We start from the raw sequence: 24,351 nt of genomic DNA, 5'->3' as shown, positions 1-24,351 counted from the left end.
GAGCCGCATAAGCTAGCCAGGGCACGGATCCAACAAACAGGTGGTGGAGCTCAGTCTCCCCATGATCCTGTCCACATCATCAGGGGAAACAGGGTCGAACTCAGTCCAGATAACATGCTCAAGACCGCCTGATTCCTCCACATCAGACTCTGCCCAGTCAGAGTCCAGGCCGGTCCGGATCCGAGCGATTTTGTCCGCCAGATGATGACTAAACTCCTCGGCTCGTCCCTGCAAGGGATCCTCTCTCACCTCCTGGTTAAGGAGGGAGCGAGTCACCCTAAACAGGGCGGCCGGGCGATTATCTGCGGATGCGACAAGGGCGGCAAAGTAGTTAGACTTCGCCGTCCTTATCGCCGCAAGATAAGACCTTATAAAGGTTCTTAACTGCAATCGGTCGGATTCGGATCGGCTGGATCTCCAACCGTTCTCTAGACCTCGTCTCCGACGCTTCATCTCCCGGAGCTCCACAGAGAACCATGGGGCCCAACGGGATCTGCGCCGAGTCAGAGGTCGCATGGGTACAACGCAGTCGAGTGCCCTGGTGGCAGCCGTTTCCCAGGCCTCCAGCAGAGCATCGACTGAGCTGTGGGTAAGGGTGATAGGTATCGGCCCAAGCGCCCTCTGGAACCGGTCCGGGTCCATTAGGCGCCTGGGGCGGAACCACCTGGTCGGTTCCGCCGCCCAGCGGCGGGGGATGGCATGACGGAAAACCAGCCTCAGGAGGTAATGATCTGACCATGACAGAGGGGAGATGGATGGAGAACCCCCTCCCAGATCATCCAACCACTGTCCAGACAGGAACACCAGGTCGAGAGTATGATCCCCCTCGTGAGTAGGGCCCTCAACAACCTGGGTCAGGCCCATGGCTGTCATGGAAGCCATGAACTCCCGAGCTAACTCCGACGACCCCCCCAGTGATGGCAGGTTGAAGTCACCCAGGACTATAAGCCTGGGGACCTCCACCGCCAACCCTGAGAGGGTGTCGAGCAGCTCAGGCAGGGCTGTTGCCACACAGCTGGGCGCCAGGTATGTGAGCAACAAGCCCAACTGAACCCGAGGACCACATCTCAAGAGGAGGGATTCACTCCCGGCCATCTGGACAATGGTGGCCTCCCGAGGACACAAGGTCTCCCGAATAACCACTGCCACCCCACCACCCCTGCCCTGAGCCCGTGGCTGGTGCAGCACCCGGAAACCTGGTGGGCATAACTCGGTGAGAGGCACCCCTCCCTCCGAACCCAACCAAGTTTCCGTGATGCACGCTAGATCCGCACATTCCTCCTCGATCAGATCCCGGATGAGGGGAGCTTTGTTAACTACGGATCTAGCGTTAAAATAGACCAACCTGAGCTCAGGGGCCTGATCACCCTCATCCCCGGGTAAGAGGGTGCTAACCGGAGGGTCGGAGCGCGCCACCGCTCGGAGATAGCGGGGGCGCGATCCCAGATGTTGATATGGCCCTCCGCGCAAACACCTGCTGCCATTCCCTATCGCCGTGGGGATTTGAAGCCCCACCCCCACATTCCCAGAACCAGCAGCCACCTCCCCAGACCCCGTCCCGTCAGGACCTCTAACAGGACCAGACTGAGTGCCGGTTAAAGATTCCCTCCCTACCCCCCCGCACCCTCCCCCTCCCTAACTTCTTAAAATAACCGGCTAAAATTTTTATCAGGGGCCTCTTAGCATGTCTTAACTCGAGGCCCCTATCTAAGCCCAGCCACCTCTCGGAATCCCAAAGCTTGGGATCGTCATTAAGGGGAGTATGGAAACAGGCGACAGGTCGCGCCCATGAGGCAGGAACTGCCCTAAGGGCATACAAGTCCGCTCCGGAATAATGATAAATCATACTGCGCTGGGATAGTCTTTTAGGGCAGATGTTATGAAAATGTCCAAGGATCGCTCAGTGATGGTGTATAGATGGTAAAAAGTCCAGTAGGCATATCTCCTAATCTGCAAAGCCATCTCAGCTCTCACCTGAGATGGAAATCCAAGGGACAGCCTCAGTCGTCCTCTCACTCCGGCTGAGGAGTCCAATCAGGAGCAGAGAGAGAAAGGGAATCCTGAGCCAGGGCCACCCCAACTGGTCTCTCACACCAGTGAGGTGGCCGCTGACCAGTCCAAAACCGTCCTCCCACCACGGTCCGGTCCCAGCCACACTGGACTATCAATAGGAGGGATCTTAACTCCCATCAGGCATGGAGCTAGCCAAATGCCTGCCTGTCAACAGGGAAAGTAAGAACAGGCAGGCCAGGCCTCTGTCGATCCTCGCAACTCCAGCCAGCACCACCAGTCCGGGAGGGGGAAGAACAAAAGCATTCTTTCCCAACGCCCGTCCGCCAGTCCAGGCAATCTTCCAACGGCGGAGAGAGGCAATCCCAGCCGATGTATTAAGTCCGGGAATTCGCCAACATGTCCGCCGAGGCCGATGACCAGGCCCACCGTCTGCAGCCACCATCCGGGAGGAGAAAAAGGCTCCGCGCCGCCAAAAACGGCGCCAGCCAGCTGATGATCGTAAAAAGATCTCTGACCGGTGGGATCGTCGCCGCTGCCCCTCCGACAAGCAGAGGGTATTCACGGCAAGCAAGCAGAAGAGGGAAGGCAGGGCAAGGCATCCCGGACTACTCAGCGTCATAGCGGAGAACAGCAGGTCGGCAGGCAGGCAAATTCTCAAACGTTTCCCTGAAAATAAGACTGGGTCTTATATTAATTTTTCCTCCAAGACACATTAGGGCTTGTTTTTGGGATAAATCTTATTTTGGGGAAAATATGGTACTAAATGCGTCCGTCTGGTTGACAGTCTTAACTGGGACTTATTTTTGGGGTGGGGCTTATATTACAAGCATCCTGAAAAATCATGCTAGGGCTTATTTTCCAGCTGGGTCTTATTTTGGGGGAAACACGATACTGTATAAGGGTGTCCATGCTTCCTATTTTTCATTTGTTTGATGGACTACTTAGGTTCCACATGGGTCCAAAGTGTGTGGAGTCCAGCACCTAGCCTAGACACAAAATTTTAAATTAGGTAAAGGTAAAAGGTTCCCCCGCACATGCGTGCTAGTCGTTTCCGACTCTAGGGGCTAGTGCTCATCTCCGTTTCAAAGCCGTAGAGCCAGCGCTTGTCCGAGGACGTCTCCGTGGTCATGTGGCCGGCGTGGATGCCAAAGGCACACGGAATGCTGTTACCTTCCCACTGTAGTGGTCCCTATTTTTCTACTTGCATTTTTACGTGCTTTCGAACTGCTAGGTTGGCAGAAGCTGGGACAAGTAACAGGCGCTCACTCTGTTACGCGGCACTCGGGATTCGATCCGCCAAACTGCCGACCTTCCGATAGACAAGCTCAGTGTCCTAACCCACTGAGCCACCACGTCCCTTAAATTACATGTCCATAATTTCCTGGGCAACAGGAGAATTAACTCATTACATGGCATCTTCGACACCAAACTAGAACGTTTTCAGAAGTCACTGAAAATGTTGGATGTTTCAGTCTGAATGATAGCTAACGTAAACAAGTCAGGCAGAATCTCTGTCAAGCAGCGGAGAGATCTGATCTGGCCCTAGGGCTAGGCATACTGAAAGCTGTAGCAGCACAATCATTAAATGGCTCATGCTAGCAAGTTCAGTCACCTCCATAGAATATATAAAATGACATGGCTACATACAGTATGTACCATCTATGAAGAATAGATTAGATTCGTTGAAGGGGAAAAGTCGGTGGAAATCATTTTGCAGCCAAGGACAGAGTGTATAAAGCTAGGTCACGTAGAGAAGAAATGTTAAATATCCCTCATGCAGATGTACATACAAAAAAGATTTCTATGTTGTCTTGTATATGACTAGAAGCGGTGAATGGTCCAACACTGGAAGTTTTTAAGAAGAGACTGGACAGCCATTTGTCTGAAATGGTATAGGGTTTCCTGCCTGAGCAGGGGGTTGGACTAGATGACCTCCAAGGTCTCTTCCAACTTTATTATTATTATTATTATTATTATTATTATTATTATTATTATTATTATTATTATTATTATTATTATTACTTCTTCTTCTTCTTCCTTCTTCTTCTTCTTCTTCCTTCTTCTTCTTCTTCTTTTGTGTCAAACACATTTTCAGTTACATCGCCCATTTAATATTGTTCTAGATTCAGAATGCTTATTTGATATATTTAGACTGGTCTTCTTGAATTTCTGAAATTTTACCCACATAAAGCTGTCAGTCCTGAAAAGTATAATTTGTGTTGCACAAACAGCACAAATGCAGACATTTCACAGTTTTAGCACTCGGCTGTTCTATTTTCCCCTCTGTCTTGCATCCATCCATCCATGCAACAATCTGGGTGGGACTGACAAATTTTCCCTCCCTATTTTCTCTCTTCCATATGACTAGGCAGGATTAAATCTTGATTTGAAAGCCTGTATCGATCAGGGTTAGCGTTAGGATTGAAAGAGACAACAAGATCGTCTTGTGTCCTGGGCAGCTGTGGAGCTAACATATATGGAAGGAAGGCGGGTTTGGAGGGTCGCTCACCATTGGCTCCTTATGACAGCATTCTCCTCTGAGGCATCCTCTGCATGCTCATTCAGCTGCCTCCGCCTCTCCCCCCCCCGCCTTTTCTATCACTTCATTACCGATTCACAGAGAAAGGTGGCAGCAGCAGCAGCAGACGCCTAACCACGCTTGTCACGAATCAGGGATTGCAATGAGCTCATCCTTTTTTTCTTTGCAGCTTTACAACCAGCCTGGGCTTTTTGCTCTTTCTGCTTCTCCTCCTTGTACTTACCCGCACTTCCAGGCAAGCTGGGCTATTGCAGCCCTTTTTCTGCACCCTTCTCTGCCATTTTATCTTTTTTTTTTTCCCCAGGCATTTTTAGTTCCAAGTCTTCAGCTTATATTCGCAGCTGTACTTTGGGAAACCGGCTTCTTCTGTGCTTCCTCCAAACATGTTTTCTGGGGGATTATTATTATTTTTTTGATACTATACTTGGTTGTCCCTGTTGTGGACAACAAATGCATTGATTTCTAAGAGACCTAAATCTGGCTCCCATAATACTATAGTGCAAAACTGTGGCTTAAGAAGACAGCATTTCTCATTCTGGATACTTGCAGTATTTTGCTGATGGAGGAAGGGGTATCTTGCCCAACCCCAGCTCCCAAGCTCACACCACCCATCAGAAGGACCCAGGATATTCACGATGAGAGAAGCAAGCTTGTGAATGAGTATGCTTGTCGAGTGCTGGAACTTCTGGGGATGGGGCATCGCCTGTTTGTGCCTCGTCTTCTTGCGGTGAGATCCTTGTTTTGCAAAAATGGGTGTCTAGCAAATCTGTCATTCTTGCCTACTGTCTGCCTGTTTTCACATATCCAGCTCTTCTAGTGATTCATTGAGTGGGTCTGTCTCTTTTGGTCATTAGAGTTGGGAAGCCATGGCACTTAGCTACCTTGCCTCAAAGCCAGGCAGAGGCAGCGTAGAGTCCTCCTGTTATTTTGGACAACTCCCATCATATTACATTACTGGTCATGCTGATTGGAGCAGCTTTGTATTCTGGTCCCAAATAGCTCTGCCTGTTTTAGATAGTGGGCAGGAAGAACTGGCCGCTATCTTGTGAATCCAACATTATTTCTCTGTTCTGAACCTCTGATTTTTATTTTTTTTAACACTCCATTATGTAATTTTTAAAAACACTGAAAGATGGAAAAATGAACTGTTAATTTTAAATTAATGCCATTTTTTTAAAAAGGACAACAGCCTATGTTGCATGACTTGTTGCTATTAAAACTGAACATCCTCTTATTCTGCTTTTCTAATGAGATACAAAGGACAATTTTGTCAGTGTCTTAAGGAAACAATCATGTCTGAGCTGAATTCTAAAATAAGGATATTGGCATGAAAATAATATGTCTTATTAAATAATTGTTAATGAACTGTGATTCTGAAATATTTATGCATATTCTTATCCTTGATCTGGTGGTGAATATGGAGATCCTATTAGACAAGCAAAGAATACAACTTTGAGGTAGCCAAACTTTCTCCTAAAACTCTTTGGATGCATCAAAATTTCAATTTTTTGGACTATTCTGGCCCATCAGTTTATTTAATAAATTGGTAAAATGCCATCAAAACATTTTAACATAGTGAATAAATATTACCAAAATCAGAATATAAAACATTCTATTAAAATCATGATCGGTCTGACTCCCAAGATTTGTCACTGTCTAATTTTTAATCCATCATGTCTTGAAAAAAAGCAGGTTTCATAGCAATATATTTCATGCAGTGCCTTTTAGTCCTCGATTGTAGCTGTTCCAATACTGAGTCAGTGATAAAGAGAAGAGTTTCTTCTCTATTAACCTGCCCTTAAAATAGCTAAGACTCTGTTAAGCTATAACTGCTGCCTCTAGAAAAGCAATATACGTATGTAGTTCAACTATCATAAGCTGTAGGTGATCCTTCTATTATCCCTATTTATTTCTATAGCATCCCTCAATAAATTGTATGTGTTGTTGATATAACAGAGAAATGGCTAGTTCTTATTTTTTTAATTTGACACCCTTGTAAATCTTAGATGATGATGATGATGATGATGATGATGTAAGGGACCTTGGAGATCATCTAGTCCAACCCCCTGCTCAGGCAGGAAATCCTATACCATTTCAGACAAATGGCTGTCCAGTCTCTTCTTAAAAACTTCCAGTGTTGGAGCATTCCAGTCCCCTAATCATCTTTGTTGCTCTTCTCTGTACTCTTTCTAGAGTCTCAACATTTTTTTTACATCATGGTGACCAAAACTGGATGCAGTATTCCAAGTGTGGCCTTACTAAGGCATTGTAAAGTGGTATTAACACTGCATGTGATCTTGATTCTATTCCTCTGTTAATGGAGCCTAGCACTGTGTTGGCTTTTTTGGCAGCCGCAGCACACTGCTGGCTCATATTTAAGTGATTGTCCACTAGGACTCTGAGATCCCTCTCACAGTTACTACTATTGAGCAAGGTATCCCCTATACTATACCTGTAGATTTGGTTTTTCTTGCCTAAATGTAGAGCCTTACTTTTTCCACAATTGAATTTCATTTTGTTAGATAGCGCCCAATATTCAAGTCTGTACAGTATACATATAAATCCAGATGTGAGATTAAGGAATGTTTGATCTGGTACACTATTTCTGGTAGATGTCTATATAGAACATACTGAGGGTGACTTTTATTTGCTGCAATTTGTCACCAACATCTCATACTTAGTTAAAGCAAAGGTATGCTATCTTTGGATATAGTAATTCTATTTAATTGTCATGAATAATTACTAAAAAGTCACATTATTCATAATTTTTATTTATTAGTTTCTGTCTTTAGCATTTAAAATTTTCTATATTCTTTCATTTTCATGTTTTCTAGATGAGGGACCAAAGGTTATGCAGCCACATGTGTGAATTTATGCAATAAAACTATAATTTTATTTTTTGCTTCTTTTTTTTAAACAGACCCCGTCCATGGTTTTGCTTTTTCCAATTTTTCACACCTATTTTTCAGTATCTTATCCCCTATCATACAATTACTGTTGTGTATCTCCAATTACTATTATAACTCTTCAGTGTATGTAATTTTCTCATGGCCGTATTTCTTCAAATTTTTCTCATCTTATCATTTGTTTCTATCAATTTTATTAATCACACCAAATCCAAATCATTTGAAATAAATTAACAAACCAATTAGTCTCAAACGAGTATAGTGTAATGATTAAAATGTTGGATCAGGAGCAAAATGGCCAGATTCTAGTCTACTATCAAGCCTAAAAGCTCACTGGATAACTTTGGGCCAGATATTCTACCTTACGGGATTGTTGCAGTGAGGATGGGTGGAAAGAGCACTGTGTGCACAGCCTTGAGCTCCTGAACGAAAGGCAGAATATAACACCAGCTGCCTGCAATTAGTGCAGGTTCGAGTCCCACCAGGCTCAAGGTTGACTCAGCCTTCCATCCTTCCGAGGTAGGTAAAATGAGGACCCAGATTGTTGGGGGCAATTAAGCTGACTTTGTAATAATGCCGCTTGGGGTGTGTGTGAAAGCCCTAAATAAGCAGGCATATACATAGAATGAAGGCTACTGCTAAGCTTGTAAGCCGCCCTGAGTCTTCGGAGAAGGGCGGGATATAAATGGAATTAAAATAAAATAAATAAATAAATAGAAAATGAGTTGCTTCTCTAATTTACATAAATTATTGGGTGATTACTATCATATATTTCTTTTTAGCAATTTATTTTTTTTCTGGGCGTTTTAACTACTACAATTTTGCAGAAGTTATTGAACCCCCCCTTCCCAAATTAGTTCTATATATTAGTTCTACTAGGTAATATGTAAAGTCTATTAGGCAATCCCATATTTGAGAACACCGTCATAGAAGGTTTTATAGATTGCATAAAATGGTTTTTGGGTTTTAAGGAAACTTAAAACTAGCTTAATACTTTTAACTTTGAAACAATGCAACCAAACAAAGATAAAACTTGACTTTTATAATTTTTCTGATACTATTAACTTTATTACTGGGGGCATGAACAGAATGTAAAATATTTTTTCTTGTTTTGAATCTGGAACAAACTATATTTATTTATTTATTTGGATTTATATACCGCCCCTTTCCGAAAGGACTCGGGGCGGTGTACAGGGCAATTAAAACACTATAAACAACACATAATGTATAAAAATTAAAATGAGATTAAATCAAATAGCCCTAAACAATAAACACATACTAAAATTTAAAATTTGTAAAATTTAATTTAATTTAATTTAATTATGTTCCTAAAGTTCTGCCAAACCATATCAGATTGCTGAATTAAATCTGGATTCCCCAAGAAATTTACCAGAATTGTTGGACAAGTCTGCGATAACTCACCAAACTTGCCCATTTCTTTTGCATGATCTCTGTTACTATATAACCTCTTCATCATCTTTTATTCCCACTCTTCTCTTAGCACCCGTATATTACCTTCTACACCTATTTCTTAGGTGTGGTCTCAGGAATAAAGAGCAGGTTCCTAGTGTGGTATATCATATTTATGCTTCCTGAACTTCTCATCACATCTTCTTCCTACTGCCCTGTCTCTCCTCGGCTATTGTAGCTGGATCTCATTTGACACATCTCATTGGCCTTACTACTTCTAATTTCCTTGATCCCAACCTTCCCCTCCCCTCCCCTATATCCATTCAGCTGCCACTGCCACTATAAAGTCCGCACATACCCATCACCAAGGAAAGCTTTCCCCCCACTCTTACTCTACTCCAGCCATTCTGCCTTAAAATAACCACATTTTGTTTTATGTCTGGGGCAAAGCAGCTGCTATCATGTACTGATCAAACCATCTGCTAGCACTTTTTCATATTTTATTAAAATACATAAGCTTTCATGAGCAATAATTTTCATGAGATATTAGTTTAGTCAATTCACGCATCTGCTGAAGCTCACAAAAATGTATGCCTTTTAATAAAATGTGCTAATCTGAAAAGATGCTGCTAGATTCCTTCGGAATTTTTGCTACTGTAGACTTAACAATGGCTGTCCTCATACCAGATGAAAATATCTGAAATGCAGTTTGGTTTGATTGCGAACTATCTAAAGCCAGACATTCCAGCAATCTGTTTAATCCTGTTCAACTACTTTATCCACTGTTTTTTTTAGTTCTCAGAATTTCCAACAGTTTATATAATCTGCCATCAGTTTGCATTAGAAATTGAAAAGTTATCTGAATTTCTGATCACTATTTCAGAGTTAGGACGTTAAAAATATTTAAGGACAGGACAGATTAATAGGTTTTTATTGCATGTGGTACCCACAAAATCTATACTTTGAAGACATCATTATTTTTTCATTTTTCTCCATGCTTCCCTATCCTGATAATGAAAGATAACACATTTTTACTTGTCATGATCTTTTCTAAATTTGTGACTGCTTTTCTAAAGGATTAGTAATGTGTTTACTTTTCTAGCACATTGTCTATCTTATCTATTTTGAGCTAAAAATGCTCAGTTCTTCATTATCAGCTGTAAGGTGGTCACTTTTTTCCTCTTTATTCACTTTTTAAATCTTTCTGTACAAGAAATATCTGCATTGTAATCTCTTGTTTTGATTTCATCTATGATGTCTTCTAATTTTGCCATTCAATTTTTCCAATTTCAGACAGCGCAACAATTTCTTGTTCATGGTAAAAGTTGCTCAAAAGAACATTCTAATATCCTAGGATCACAGGATCTGGCATGGAACAAACTTAAAGGCACAGATCTGTTCCCTGTAGAAAAAGCTTTCCCCTTCCTTTCTTAATAGGAAAACCATGCACAGCACCACCACTGGAGGTTTTCAAGAAAAGATCAACAACCATTTGTCTGGGATGTTCTAAGGCAGGGGTCCCCAACCTCCAGTCCATGGAACAGCACCGGTCCGTGGCATGTCAGAAACCGGTCTGTGCAAACCAGCTGTTCTGTACCAGCCTGCTACCGGCCCTGCAGAAAAGGCAGGGACAACCCCTTTTACAAGAAGGCAAGAGGCTGGAATTAAGCCTGCCAAATTTATTGATACAAAAACAAACAAGACATGAACCAAGAAACAGGAGCTTTTCAAGCGGTTGCCTTCAGCAAACCAGCCCTCCCACGCATTCCCCTTTTATACAGTTTAGGGCATGGCTTCTCTCTGCCTCCTTCCGAGGTGCCCCATTGCCTTCCTCTGTTTACTCCTGATTGACTGCCTCCTGTGTCGGGCGTCCTTGAACAGGGCCAGCTGTGGGTCATCTTCATCCACGCTGTCAGGCTCACACAGCTGGGTCTCCGTCGTGACCAGGTGGGAGGGGCCTGGCTGAGGGCTCTCATCAGCAAGCTCTTCAACACCCCCCTCCTCCTCCTCTGAGTCGTCCGACCCAACTGCCGAACCCACAGGCTGACCCTGAATCACAACACCAGCAAAGCCCCATCCGCAGGATGCAGACAGCATGCAAAACCACATCCCCTCCAGTCCACGAAAAAACCTCTCCTCGTGGAACCTGTCCCTGGTGCCCAAAAGGTTGGGGATCTCTGATCTAAGATCTCCTGCCATGGGCAGGGGATTAGACTAGAATACTTCCAAGATCCCTTTCAACCCTATTATTCTGTGAGTCTTAAGATGCAACAATTAGGCATTTAATCTTGCAGATATTTTATTGTGGTGTGTGATAGTTGATAAGTGTTTTCCTATTTCACCATTTTGGTTGTCAGTGACATTTGCTTTCCAATTGCTCTTTTAGCTAGATTCTAAAGAACTTTCAACTCAAATCATCTCAATCTAGAGCAGCCTTGGTTTGATCTTGGCTGATTTCCAAGGCAGTATAGACATTTAACCCATTTTATGCTTTAACTTTCCTTTGCAAGCAGCCTTTACCACTCCTGGGGGGGTCTGGTGCAGGACTATCTCTCTCTTTGAGATGTCCTTTGCAGCATATAATGTGGAGAGAAGGTGGTATTAAGGAGAAGGATTTCTGAGGCTACTTGATGCTTATCCCTGTCCAGAGTCCCACTTGCTGTAGCAGCACCTGGGGTTCAGTTCTTCTTGGGACTTCTTTGACACCTGTGGGGCTTGATGTTACTGTTGAATAGAGGTGATGTAGCCACCCTGTTGCTATTGTCCCAGCCAGGCTTAGCTTGACTCCCATCCAGTTTCTTTCTTCCACTCTGGTCTGGTGTAATGGTGCCATTAATGTTCATTGCATTCTGTTTATAACCAAATTGCTGGGCAAAAAACTCCAGTGTTTCTCACTGTTACTGTTCTCCTCACTCCTCATCTCCTGACTCCAACCGTTGACCTAAATTCTGTGGTTTCTCAAAGGTTCCACTACCAGCCAACCTTATGGCAGAAGCTTCCTTTGTACCAGGTTCCTTTTTCCTAGGCATCCTGCCAGGCAAAGGTGCCTGGCCAACTGCCTGGATCCCTTGCCAACTTTTGCTGGCCAGCATGCCAGCTGAACTTACTGGTGGGACTACTCTTGCCTTTTCCTGAGCTTTTCTGTGCTTGTCAATCCACTAACTGAACTCTTTTACCTGTAATATTTCAATCCTGTACAACCTTCCTTTTTTTGTTCTCTTCTCCCTGAACCCTGAAACACTAGAGCTCATCTTTTCAGCGGCCCTGGAACACTCACTAATGGACCAAGCTTCAGGTATTCTTTTCTCTGCCCACTTATCCATTTCTAGTAGAAACCTGCTTTTCAAGTCCCTCTCCCCTTTGAATGTGTGTTCAAGTTAAGATATACCGTATTTTTCAGACCATAAGACGCACCTGACCATAAGACACACCCAGTTTTTAGAGCAGGCAAAAAAAATTTCTGAACCAAATAGTACCGGTATACTAAAACAGGGCTTTTCAACCTTTTCATCCATTGTACCACTTTTAGGACAAGGCAATGTCCAAGTACCACCAGTCGCCCAGCAAGGTGTCAAAAACTTGACACACCCCCCCCCAAAAAGGAAAAAAAAATGATAAAGTACAGGTAGTCCTTGACTTACAACGATTCACTTAGTGACTGTTCAAAGTTACAACAGCACTGAAAAAAGAGACTTATGACCATTTTTCACACTTATGACCGTTGCAGCATCCCCAGGGTCATGTGATTTACATTTGGATGCTTGGCAATCGATTCATATTTATGATGGTCACATTGTTCCAGGGTCATGTGATCGCCTTTTGCAACCTTCTGAGAAGCAAAGTTAGTGGGGAAACCAGATTCACTTAACAATCATGTTACTAATTTAATTTCTCTCTCTCCTTCTCTTTCTCTCCCTCTCTCCCTCTTTCTTTCTCTCCTCTCTCTCTCCCTTTCTCTCCCTATTTTTCTCTTTCCCTCTATTTCTCCCTTTCTCTCTCTCCCTCTATTTCCCTCCCTTTCTTTCTCCTTCTCTCTCTCCCTCTTTCTCTCCCTCTCTATTTTTCTTTCCCTCTATTTCTCCTTCTCTCTCTCCATTTCCCTCCCTTTCTCCTTCTCTCTCTCCCTTTCTTTCTCTCCCTCTTTCTCTCCCTCCCTATTTCTTTCTCCTCTCTCTCCCTCTTTCTCTCTCTCTCTCTCTCCCTCCCTCTCCCCTTCCTTCCTTCCTTCCTTCCTTCCTTCCTTCCTTCCTTCCTTCCTTCCTTCCCTCCCTCCCTCTTTGTCCTTCCCTCTCTGCATTAGAGCAGTACCCGCGGAGGCGGCCCTGCGGCCCGGCTTTCTCTTGTAGCAAGGGAAGCTGAAACGGAGCGAGGGAGATTGCCAGAAGTGCGAATCAGCCGATCTCGCGCTCCTGCAAACTCCCTCGCTCGGTTTCAGCTTCCCTTGCTACAAGAGAAAGCAGGCTGAAATGAGGGAGATTGCAGCAGCGCGAGATCAGCCAATTCGCACTCCTGGCAATCTCCCTCACTCCGTTTCAGCCTGCTTTCTCTTGTAGCAAGGGAAGCTGAAACCGAGCGAGGCAGATTGCAGGAGCGTGAGATCAGCGTTTCTCAGCACGTGCCGATTCGTGCTCCACTTGCAGAGGTTGGGGCTGGCCATACGGATCACCTTCGGACCATAAGACGCACCCTCATTCCCCCCCCCCCACTTTTGCTAAGCTTGTAAGCCGCCCTGAGTCTTCGGAGAAGGGCGGGATATAAATGGAATTAAAATATAAAAAAAATAAAATAAATTATGGTCCGAAAAATACGGTAGGTGTTGCGCAGAGAGAACTTGGGAGCCATCCTGTCATATCTGATGTACCCTTTAGTTTTAGTATATTCCACATTTTAGCATGATGTACGGAATCAAATGTCTTGTTGTAATTAATAAAGCAAAAATAAAATTATCTATTATCTGATATTTGAGAGGCTTCCACAAAGATGAGGGGGTCAAACTGTTTTCCAAAGCACCTGAAGGCAAGACAAGGAACAATGGATGGAAACTACTCAAGGAGAGAATCAACCTAGAACTAAGGAGCAACTTCCGAACAGTGAGAACAGTGGAATGCCTTGTATTGAAGTTGTGGGTCCTTCAACACTGGAGGCCTTCAAGAAGAGACTGGACAACCATTTTGTCTGAAATGGTATAGGGTCTCCTGCTTGAGTAGGGGGTTGGACTAGATGACTTCCAAGGTTCCTTCCAACTCCGTGTTCTATCTCTATTATTCATCTATACCTATCAAACTTCATGGCCCTCTGCCTTTCCTGATATCTGGATCATTGTCTTTGGTTTCAGCCTGTCTATATGACTGTATTCTCATTTGCAAGATCTCTTGCCAAATGAATTATTGGACCACCTTTTTTGTTAACTAGCATGATAATTTGTTTCAGAAGCTACTTGGAGGTGCTCCTCTTTGATATTTTGGAAGATTTTTTTTATAGTCCTCTCCTTCCATTTCTATTTTCACAGTGTCTCTTTCCTCGTTCTACAGCTTCTTAGATTTCTTTTTACATAAGTTAAATGGACTAAATCATTTAGATACTAGAGACATTAACTGATTTGGAGTGTTTTTTAAAATAGGTCGTTTGTAACCCGTGTGAACTTTTCATCCACCTATTAGCAGTCCCATAACTGTTCTCCTTTCTCTTTTTCCTGTTACGTAAATCAATATGCTTTTGTTGTCCATCTGGTGATCATGTCTGTTTGGGGAATCTGTATTTATGTTACCTGAAACAGGTGTTGGTATTAGGGAAAGAATTCTGGTCACAAAGTTTTGTTAATATACGGTATCTCCTGCATTATGAGGCTTGCCCGACCCAAATCTTCTTATAATTTCAGGTTCTCTCATCATATCAAGATGGTATTTCCTCCATATTCCTGCCTTATGTTTATCAATATTCAGTTTGAAGGATTTAATATATGAGTTAGTTTTTCCCTTTGCAGGTAGTCCTTGACTCACAACAGTTCATTTAATGACGGTTTCAAGTTACAGCAGCACTGAAAAATGACTTATGACCATTTTCCCACACTTACGACTGCTACGGCATCCCCATGGTCACTTGATCAAAATTCAGGTGTTTAGCAATTGGTTCATATTTATGACGTTTGCAGTGTTCCAGGTCATGTGATCATCTTTTGCAACCTTCTGCCAAGCAAAGTCAACTGGGAAGCCAGATTCAATTAACAACCATGTTACTAACTTAACAACTTGTCACGGTTCCGATAGATGAAACCAATTAAAGCAGAATTCCGAGGCTTGAGTTTTTCTCTAAGAACATGTTTATTGGCTGCTAAGTATCGGCATGATCAAAAGTGAAACCAAGACTAAAGTTCCCTCCAAAAAGTTACAGTATTACAAAGTTAAACTTCCCACCTCAGAAACTATGCAATCAACTACATTTCCCAATAGAACAGTTTGGCGGGCTTTCTAACATTAGGCTCAACCCCCCCCCCAGCTGAGGGAACAGAAATGACCTTGGTTCCCACGGGACAGAAAATTGTTTAGCATAAAACTCCCCATTCCTGTGGCAACCAAAAATGAGCAAGATGGCTTTAGCCAGGTTCGTTGCAGAGTTGACTGTGATTCACTTAACATCTGTTGCAATGGAACAAAACTCACTTAATAACTGTCATATTAGCAACAAAATTTGGGCTCAATTGTGGCTGTAAGTCGAGGACTACCTGTACTTTCCATTAGGAAAGCCAAAATTTATCATTGTATGCTAAATTCTGTCCTGGATACTTGAATATATTTATATATTTATAACCACCGACCAGGTGGTTCCGCCCCAGGCGCCTAATGGACCCGGACCGGTTCCAGAGGGCGCTTGGGCCGATACCTATCACCCTTACCCACAGCCCAGTCGATGCTCTGGTGGAGGCCTGGGAAACGGCTGCCACCAGGGCACTCGACTGTGTTGTACCCATGCGACCTCTGACTCGGCGCAGATCCCGTTGGGCTCCATGGTTTTCTGTGGAGCTCCGGGAGATGAAGCGTCGGAGACGACGTCTAGAGAGCGGTTGGAGATCCAGCCGATCCGAATCCGACCGATTGCAGTTAAGAACCTTCATAAGGTCTTATCTTGCGGCGATAAGGACGGCGAAGTCTAATTACTTTGCCGCCCTTATCGCGTCCGCAGATAATCGCCCGGCCGCCCTGTTTAGGGTGACTCGCTCCCTCCTTAACCAGGAGGTGAGGGAGGATCCCTTGCAGGGACGAGCCGAGGAGTTTAGTCATCATCTGACGGACAAAATCGCTCGGATCCGGACCGGCTTGGACTCTGACTGGGCAGAGTCTGATCTGGAGGAATCAGGCGGTCTTGAGCACGTTATCTGGACTGAGTTCGACCCTGTTTCCCCTGATGATGTGGACAGGATCATGGGGAGACTGAGCTCCACCACCTGTTTGTTGGATCCGTGCCCCTCCTGGCTAGCTTATGCGGCTCGGGAGGGAACACGAGGCTGGTTCCATGCAGTAATAACTGCTTCTTTGAAGGAGGGTGTCTTCCCTGCCGCCTTGAAGGAGGCGGTGGTGAGACCCCTCCTCAAGAAGCCTGCTTTGGACCCGGCTGTTTTAAACAACTATCGTCCAGTCTCCAACCTTCGCTTCCTGGCGAAGGTTGTTGAGAGTGTGGTGGCGCATCAGCTCCCTCTGTTCCTGGAGGAAACTGATTATCTGGGCCCGTACCAATCGGGCTTCAGGCCTGGACACAGCACGGAGACGGCATTGGTCGCGCTGGTGAATGATCTCTGGAGGGCTAGGGACAGGGGTTGCTCCTCTGTCCTGGTCCTATTAGATCTCTCAGCGGCTTTCGATACCATCGACCATGGTATCCTGCTGCGGCGTCTCAGGGGGCTGGGAGTGGGAGGCACCGTTTTACGGTGGTTCTCCTCCTACCTCCAGGGCCGCTCGCAGTCGGTGTTGACAGGAGGGCAGAGATCCGCCCCGAGGTCTCTCATTTGTGGAGTCCCTCAGGGGTCGGTTCTCTCGCCCCTCCTGTTCAACATCTACATGAAGCCGCTGGGCGAGATCATTCGTGGTTTTGGGGTGGGGTATCACCAGTACGCTGATGATACCCAACTTTTTCTTTCCACCCCGAACCAACCCAGTGATGCCCTCTCCGTGATGTCCCGGTGCCTGGAGGCGGTTCAGGTCTGGATGGGGAGAAACAGGCTTCGTCTCAATCCCGCCAAGACTGAGTGGCTGTGCATATCGGCGTCTCGGGTTAACCAAGTTATTCCACCTCTAACGATGGGGGGTGAGGTGTTACCCCCCGTTGATAGGGCTCGCAACTTGGGCGTCCTCCTGGATTCACGGCTCAATTTTGAAGATCACATAGGAGCCGTGACCAGGGGGGCTTTTGCACAGGTTTGCCTGGTGCGCCAGTTGCGTCCCTATCTGGACCGAGACGCCCTACGCACAGTCACTCATGCGCTTGTGACCTCCCGTTTGGACTACTGCAATGCTCTCTACATGGGGCTGCCCTTGAAGACCACTCGGAGGCTTCAACTGGTGCAGAATGCGGCCGCGCGAGTTGTAATGGGGGTTTCCCGATACTCCCATGTAACACCTCTACTCCGCGAGCTGCATTGGCTTCCGGTTGCCCTCCGGGTGAAATTCAAGGTGCTGGTTATCACCTATAAAGCCCTACATGGCCTGGGTCCGGGTTATTTGAGGGAACACCTGCTGCCGGCATCAAACGCCCTTCGCCCAGTGCGCTCCCACAGGGAGGGTCTGCTCAGGGTTCCGCCGGTGAGAGATTGCCGGCGGGTGACACCCAGGGATAGGGCCTTCTCAGTGGGAGCGCCTGCCCTCTGGAACCAGCTGCCGGTAGAGCTGAGGACTGCTCCCGACCTCCGATCATTCCGCCGGGGCCTGAAGACCTGGCTCTTTGAGCTCTCGGGCCCAGGCTGAGGAGAAAATTTTAATTGGGGTTTTAATCTACAGGGTGAATTTAATGCTTTTTTAATTGGTTTTAACTTTTGTATGTTTCGATTTTAATTCCCTGTAAACCGCCCTGAGTCCTCAGGGAAAGGGCGGTATACAAATGCAAATATCAAATGCAAATATTAAATTATTAAATAACTTCCTGTTTAGTAAGGTGAATGTATGTTTGTAGGCATATATGCTATCATATGTGTACACAAAATAACTATAATTCTCACATGTATGTAAAGGAGAATTCCAGTTGCAATATACCAAACAAATTTGCAGTGTATCACTGAGGAACAAGGAGAAGATGGAAGGCTATGAGGCCTCTCCTTTTTTCAGATCTTTTAGGAAGCTGGTCTGAGATTCAATTAAACCCAGTAAGATAGTGAAAATGAGAGTGTGAGAACAATTTATTGAGTTCACATTTTAATTTCCCAAATAATATGCAAACAAATATTTATCACAAAATGTATATACTGTGGGAATGTGGATGAGTGTGGTTTTTTGCATAGATGTTGAAGTGAGAACATTGGTGAATTTCTGCTTTATTATTCTAGAAGTACTAACTCATAAGAGGAATTATCACAAGAGCAAATTTATTTTGTTTAATCATTAATATAAGAAAGTGGCAACACACCCATATTCCAAGTTGGCCCTCATGTTTGGTTTTGTATATTAACTTTGGTATGTTGGCTATAACTGGGGTTTATGTGTTTACAAATGCATTTTTTGTTGGTATATTGCTTACTTTTATACATAGCAAACTTTTGTTAACCATGAAGACAATTTCTGCATTGTTCTGTCATTTCTGAAGCTTTCAAAACCTTATACTACACAGTTCAGAGATCTGAGAAACAAAAGCTATCAGCATGATTTTAACATTACTAGCTTTTTAATATTTATTTTTCCCAACTTCATTATTTTTACAAATAACTCAGGATGGTGAACATATCTTGACACATTTCCCTCCTTCAATTTTCTTAAAGTGTAGAAGAATAAAGATATCTTACGTTATGCTGACTCTAATTTTCTTGATTTTAGAAAAAAGTGTTATCTAGCTTCTTATCCCATTGATTGGATTTATGCTTATATAAATGCTACATCATATGAAATAGAGCAAAGCTACTTTGATTCACTGTTCACACCTGTTCTCCAATATATGTCTTTGTAGACTTCCAAAGAAGATCTTCTGCAAGCGGATTTTGAAGGGGCTTTAAAGTTTTTTAGAGTACAGCTGCCTAAAAGATACAGAGCTGAAGAAAATGCTAGAAGGCTTATGGAACAGGCCTGCAATGTCAAGGTAAAATTGATTATCTTCAACTTTTTTTGACATAAAGTAAAGCTAATATAAAGACAGACAATGTGAGAAATAAGTAATTGAACGAAGGATATCTTTGCTAAGTTTTTATTAAACCCCTCCCCCAAATATCACCAGAACATCATTTACCATCCAGTTTGCTTAGATAATATAAACTGGTGTGTTGAAAACCTGGTTCTTTTTTTGAATAGATTAATTTGATAAGGCGTGCTCAGTCCAGGATGCTCAGGGTGTGCTCAACCCAGGACGCAAGGATTTTTTGGGTTTAATGCACTGTATATTTTTAAGTTTTGTATCCCACATTCCTTATGCTGGTCTTTGACTGTACTAAAGATTGATTGATTTGTGCAATGTTGAGGAAAGCATATTTTTTTCTTCAGGATTACTTGAACAATTCTCTTCTTCTGTATAAAGTTTTCTTGGAGGTAAAAATGGCCTCCAGAGAAATCAGTGTTTGGTTATTCACAGTAAAGCCTTGAGTCTGTTGCCATTTGTACAGTATTCTTTAAGAATCACAACTGACAGAAGCTTTGCTTTATATGCCATGATGAAGCTTTGACAAAATTGCCTATCTAACTAAAAGGTTTATCAAGTTAATAATCATGTCTCTTGGCTTCCGGCATTCCTATGCATTTCTAATATTTATTCTGGGTTTATCAAATACATACTTTATACCATTGCAAATCCTGGCAAAACTGACTGTGGCTCAATGTAACTTTTTAGTACAAAACAAGTGGCATTGGTTCTGACCAGATGTGAACCAGACTACTTTTCCTGACACAGGAAGCATAAGCCAAAAAATAATTCCACTCAAAACCTGCATATTTGTTGTCAACCAAGAAGTAGAAGAAGAAATAAAATCATATATCCTTCACCTTCCCATCTAGCATCACCATATATGTAACCCAGGATTGAAATGTGGAGTCTTTAGTGCTTTCTGAGCGTGGTTGTTTGCTTGCAGACATCTCATAACTCAACTAGATAATAACAGTGCTAGTGAGTGCGGGTTTTAATCCCTGTTTATATACAGTAATTTTTCCTGCCAGTATTGTTGGGGGCTTGGTTTTCTGCTTAGTAGTTCCTTGATATTGGATATTGTTTTCTGCTTGATTTTTTAAATTTTTTAAAAATATTTTATTTATTTATAAACCGAACAAACATTAAATCAATAGCGGTCTACATCACAGTGTGAGGAGGAGTAATATTGTCCCGTTACATATAAGAAAACAACCATAAAGAAGGGATGAATAGTTCAATTAAAAGGTCTTTTTAACATCCAATTATACCATTGATTCCAAGACAAATATTTATATATTTATATTTATATTTATTTGATTTATATAAGTAATCTGTGTCCTCTCGTCCCCTCAACATCATAGTGAGCCGATCTGATTCCTCACAGTTCATTATTTTCTGTATTACTATTTGATCGGGTGGGCTAACATCCATCTTCCAATATTGGGCCCACACCAATCTTGCAGCAGTGGTTATATGTAGCAACAGGTACCACGCAGTTCTGTTTATATTTTGTGGTCTTATCCCCAATAAGAATACCTCAGGACACAATTGTATATGGTACCCCAACATCTCACTTAGCCATTTCTGAATATTCTTCCAGAATTTCATAGCCTCTCGACAGGTCCACCATTGGTGGAAATATGTGCCTTCTTTGACACCACATTTCCAACAAATTGAGGATGTTCCCGGGAACATTTTGGCTAGCTGGCCGGCGGCAAATGCCAATGATATGCCATTTTATATATATTTTCCTTATATGCTATTGACCGAGTTAATTTAATGTTCTTAATCCAAATTTCGCTCCACCTCTCAGTATCTATTGAATAACCTAAATCTCTCACCCAGGCATGCCTGGGCTGCTTGATTTTTTTTGGCTAGTGTTAATCCCTACTTGTCTAGTTGTTGGCCGTTAGGGTTAGGGTTAGGGTTAGGGTTAGGGTTCTGGCCTTGCTTCCTTCTTAGCTTTTTATCATCTCTTTTGAGTGATATGAATATATGGTTTAGTTCTTTGAATATCAATCTTCCAGGAACTCCCTAGTGTTTTTGCATTTAATTTGGTCTAGGATGCTCACAATTTCCCAGTGACTCTGTCCACAAGTTGTGAAATTAAACAACTTTTATCATGTCTTCCGACTGATAGATGGTGTTAATGGATGTGCTCTGTAATCCTCTGCCTGTCCTACATATTAGCTGTTACATTCCTTACACCAGGGGTAGGCAACCTCGGCTCTTTTATGACTCATGGACTTCAACTCCCAGAATTCCTGAGCCAGCCAAGCTGGCTCAGGAATTCTGGGAGTTGAAGTCCATAAGTCATAAAAGAGCCGAGGTTGCCTACCCCTGCCTTACACTGTATATAGTAGAGGATTCCCATTTTTTCTTCTCAGGCTGCCGAGTCTTTTGGTTTACTTAAGATGTTTTGGAGGGCTTTAGTTGGAATACAGGATCATAAAAAGGGAGTTGGTTTGTGTGCTATGGTGATGCCATGTAGTTGTAATAATCTGCTTGCTATTTCTGAGGTATTATTTTTTCATAGCTTGGATTGGTTGTGCTATAGTGGGTTAAGTAGTCAGGCACTTTTTGATAAAGTTGTCTGGGTATCCATTTTATTGTAAGATGTATAGGCAGCCTGTTTCCTTTTCTGGTGTTCATGGTTACTGTAGTGTGTTTCTACTCATCTGAGTAATGTTCTTACACAGCTCTTCTAGTCAGATGTTGGGATGTTATATTTGAAAAGTATTAATGAAAAAATTGTTCAAATGCAAAGCAGTATCTTCAGAATATATGTAAATCCCTTGTATGGCAGAAAAACCAGAATCAATAAGATAGGGGTCCAGGAAAAATGTGTAAATACTGCTATTTTGATAGTCCCTAAGCAACAGGTAGGTATATAGTACAGTAGTAACAAATTTAGCAAATTTAGCAACTTTTCAGGAGATATTGTAATACTGTGGTGGTATCTTTTAATGATAAAGTGGAGAAACATTTTAGTCAAAAAAATTGGCATGATCCAAAAAAATTTCTTGAGCAAACATGAACTTTAATATGGCAAATTGTTTCAAAGGCACATCGATCTAGTTCCTTGAGAGTTTGGCAAAATAACAATCAGTCTTTGCTGATGAAGACAAAAACATGGGAAATGAAAGGCCATCTCTTTGTTTCTTAAAATGCTATTGGCTTTTAAACCCTTTAGTTACTCTTCTGTTTATATAGAAAGAGTCAATTATTGTTACAAATGTCTCTGTTCAGCTGCAACTCTAGTCTCTCTAAAAATCTCTCAAATCTGTTTTTTGTGGCTTTAATGGTTTGTTTGAGCAATATAATGTCTGAAGGGCCATTTTACAGCTTATAGTAAATGCACTTATTTTAGGATCTTCTAAGGCAGGCATCCCTAACCCCTGGTTTGCAGACCACTACTGGTCCATGGCCCATTGGCAAATGGGCCACACAAGCAGTGGGCAAGTGTGGGAAGCTCCATTTGCACAAGTATCGCGCACATGTGTGAAACCTTCACCTCCACCTGCTGCCACCACCACTGCTGCCAGTCCGCCGAGCTGGAAAGGTTTGGGACCGCTGTTCTAAATTGCAAAAAACATAGTAACATATCATATTTCTTTCAATAACATTGCATAATGATCAAATATTTATTTTTCATTGAACCATTGTATCAATTCTTTCTGCTCTTGCCTCAGTGGTGTGAGATGTTTGTGTAAAAAATATTTTTAGTGCTGTATATATTGTACTTCCTTTTGACCAGATTACTTATTTAATCATTAATTTTAAATTACCTATCTGTAGTTCAGTACTCCAGGAGGTATTTTTTAATTCTGTATCATGGTAGATTGGAATAGTGAAGAATTCTGGAAGCAAGCAACATGCTGATGCATAATTTTTTATCAATCCCTCTTAGTTGTGCCAGTCAACAGGAACAGCTAAACAATAATAAATAGCAGAAGCATCTGTTATTATTTTACAATGCTAAATTGGATTTCTTTTGGTTACCTGTCTAATAGACTAGAGTTCTAATGAAAACCCATGGTTTGTTCTTGTTCTCTAATTCCTGGCTTTTTTGAAAGAGAAACCAAGTAGTTGGTTCATAATTAGAATTTTTCATAATAATATGGATATATGCAAAATCGAATTTGGTCGATCACCGGGACCAGAGATTTACTCTTCTGAGCTTTCTGAGCTCATGCTGGAGCCCATCTTCAGGGAATTTCTCTACTGGAATATGTGCTTTGGGCTGTTCTGTGAGTGGTGTTTATGTGGTGCCTTCCTATTGGTTGATTGGTGTATTGATGGCTGGTGATTGGCTATTGTTTCCTTGGGCTGTTAAGCCCTAGGCTCCTAAGTATTTGATAAGCTGGTGGTAATTCCCCACTCCTGTTTATACTGAGAAGGGGCAAATTACCCAGCCTTCAGTTATTTCCCCAGTTACCTTTGTAGCTGTGTGGCCAATGATCTTAGTTGCTGCAAAATTAAATGTGAGGATGCCAATGGGTTCGGGTCTCCTCATCTGATGCTCGATCTGTAAAGATTGCTTGGAGGTGGGAGATACTTCCAGTATAATCTACTGGATCCCCTGCATGGATTGCCCCTGTGACAGTAGGACAGACAGGGAGGAAGCTAACCACCAGATTGCACGAACACAAGCGAGCGATCAGATGAGGAGACCCAGTCTCATTGGTAGAGTAAATCTCTGGTCCCAGTGACTGACCCAAATTCGATTTTGCATCATTATCCTGGGACATGCATATTTGCCTTCATTTGTGAATATGCATATGTGGCCAGTAGCTGCTACTTTATTTTCCACATTGCACAATAATTTTTACCAACAAATTGCACTCCTAGAAATATTTGATGGGTTGCAAAGGATCATGTAAACATTTCCAGTTGATAAGCTTTTCTCAACCATACACTAGAAGTAGAAACATACAAGCAGGCATATCTGTGATCAATAAGTTTTTTGTAAGAAAGATAACAAAGCTTTCATGAAAGAATTCCAACTTCTGTGTATCAAACACAAGCCCTGTTTCTAGTAAAATCAAGATTTAAAGTCTTGTATTCTTTCCTTAAGGGACGCGGTGGCTCAGTGGGTTAGGACGCTGAGCTTGTCGATCAGAAGGTCGGCAGTTTGGCGGGTCGAATCCCGAGTGCTGCGTAGCAGAGTGAGCG

General features: G+C 43.0%; 1 protein-coding gene across 4 annotated transcripts in view; it reads left to right on the top strand.

Moving 5' to 3' along the window:
* RABGAP1L (RAB GTPase activating protein 1 like) overlaps positions 1-24,351 on the top strand; it is a gene marked incomplete at its 5' end in the record, with an annotated part of 182,714 nt that overhangs the window by 119,753 nt on the left and 38,610 nt on the right. For 3 of the 4 annotated variants that reach the window (XM_083359445.1, XM_083359446.1, XM_083359447.1), the window contains one exon: positions 19,012-19,140. In XM_083359445.1, the coding sequence (XP_083215571.1) occupies positions 19,012-19,140 (129 nt within the window). Of the gene's footprint in view, positions 1-5,111; positions 5,280-19,011; positions 19,141-24,351 lie in introns of those variants that run through there. The other variant, XM_083359448.1, reaches the window with a different exon arrangement.

The sequence above is a fragment of the Vipera ursinii genome (assembly GCF_947247035.1).
Source record: "Vipera ursinii genome assembly, chromosome: 3".
NCBI lineage: Eukaryota > Metazoa > Chordata > Lepidosauria > Squamata > Viperidae > Vipera > Vipera ursinii.
This window is presented reverse-complemented; position numbering and strand designations above follow the sequence as displayed.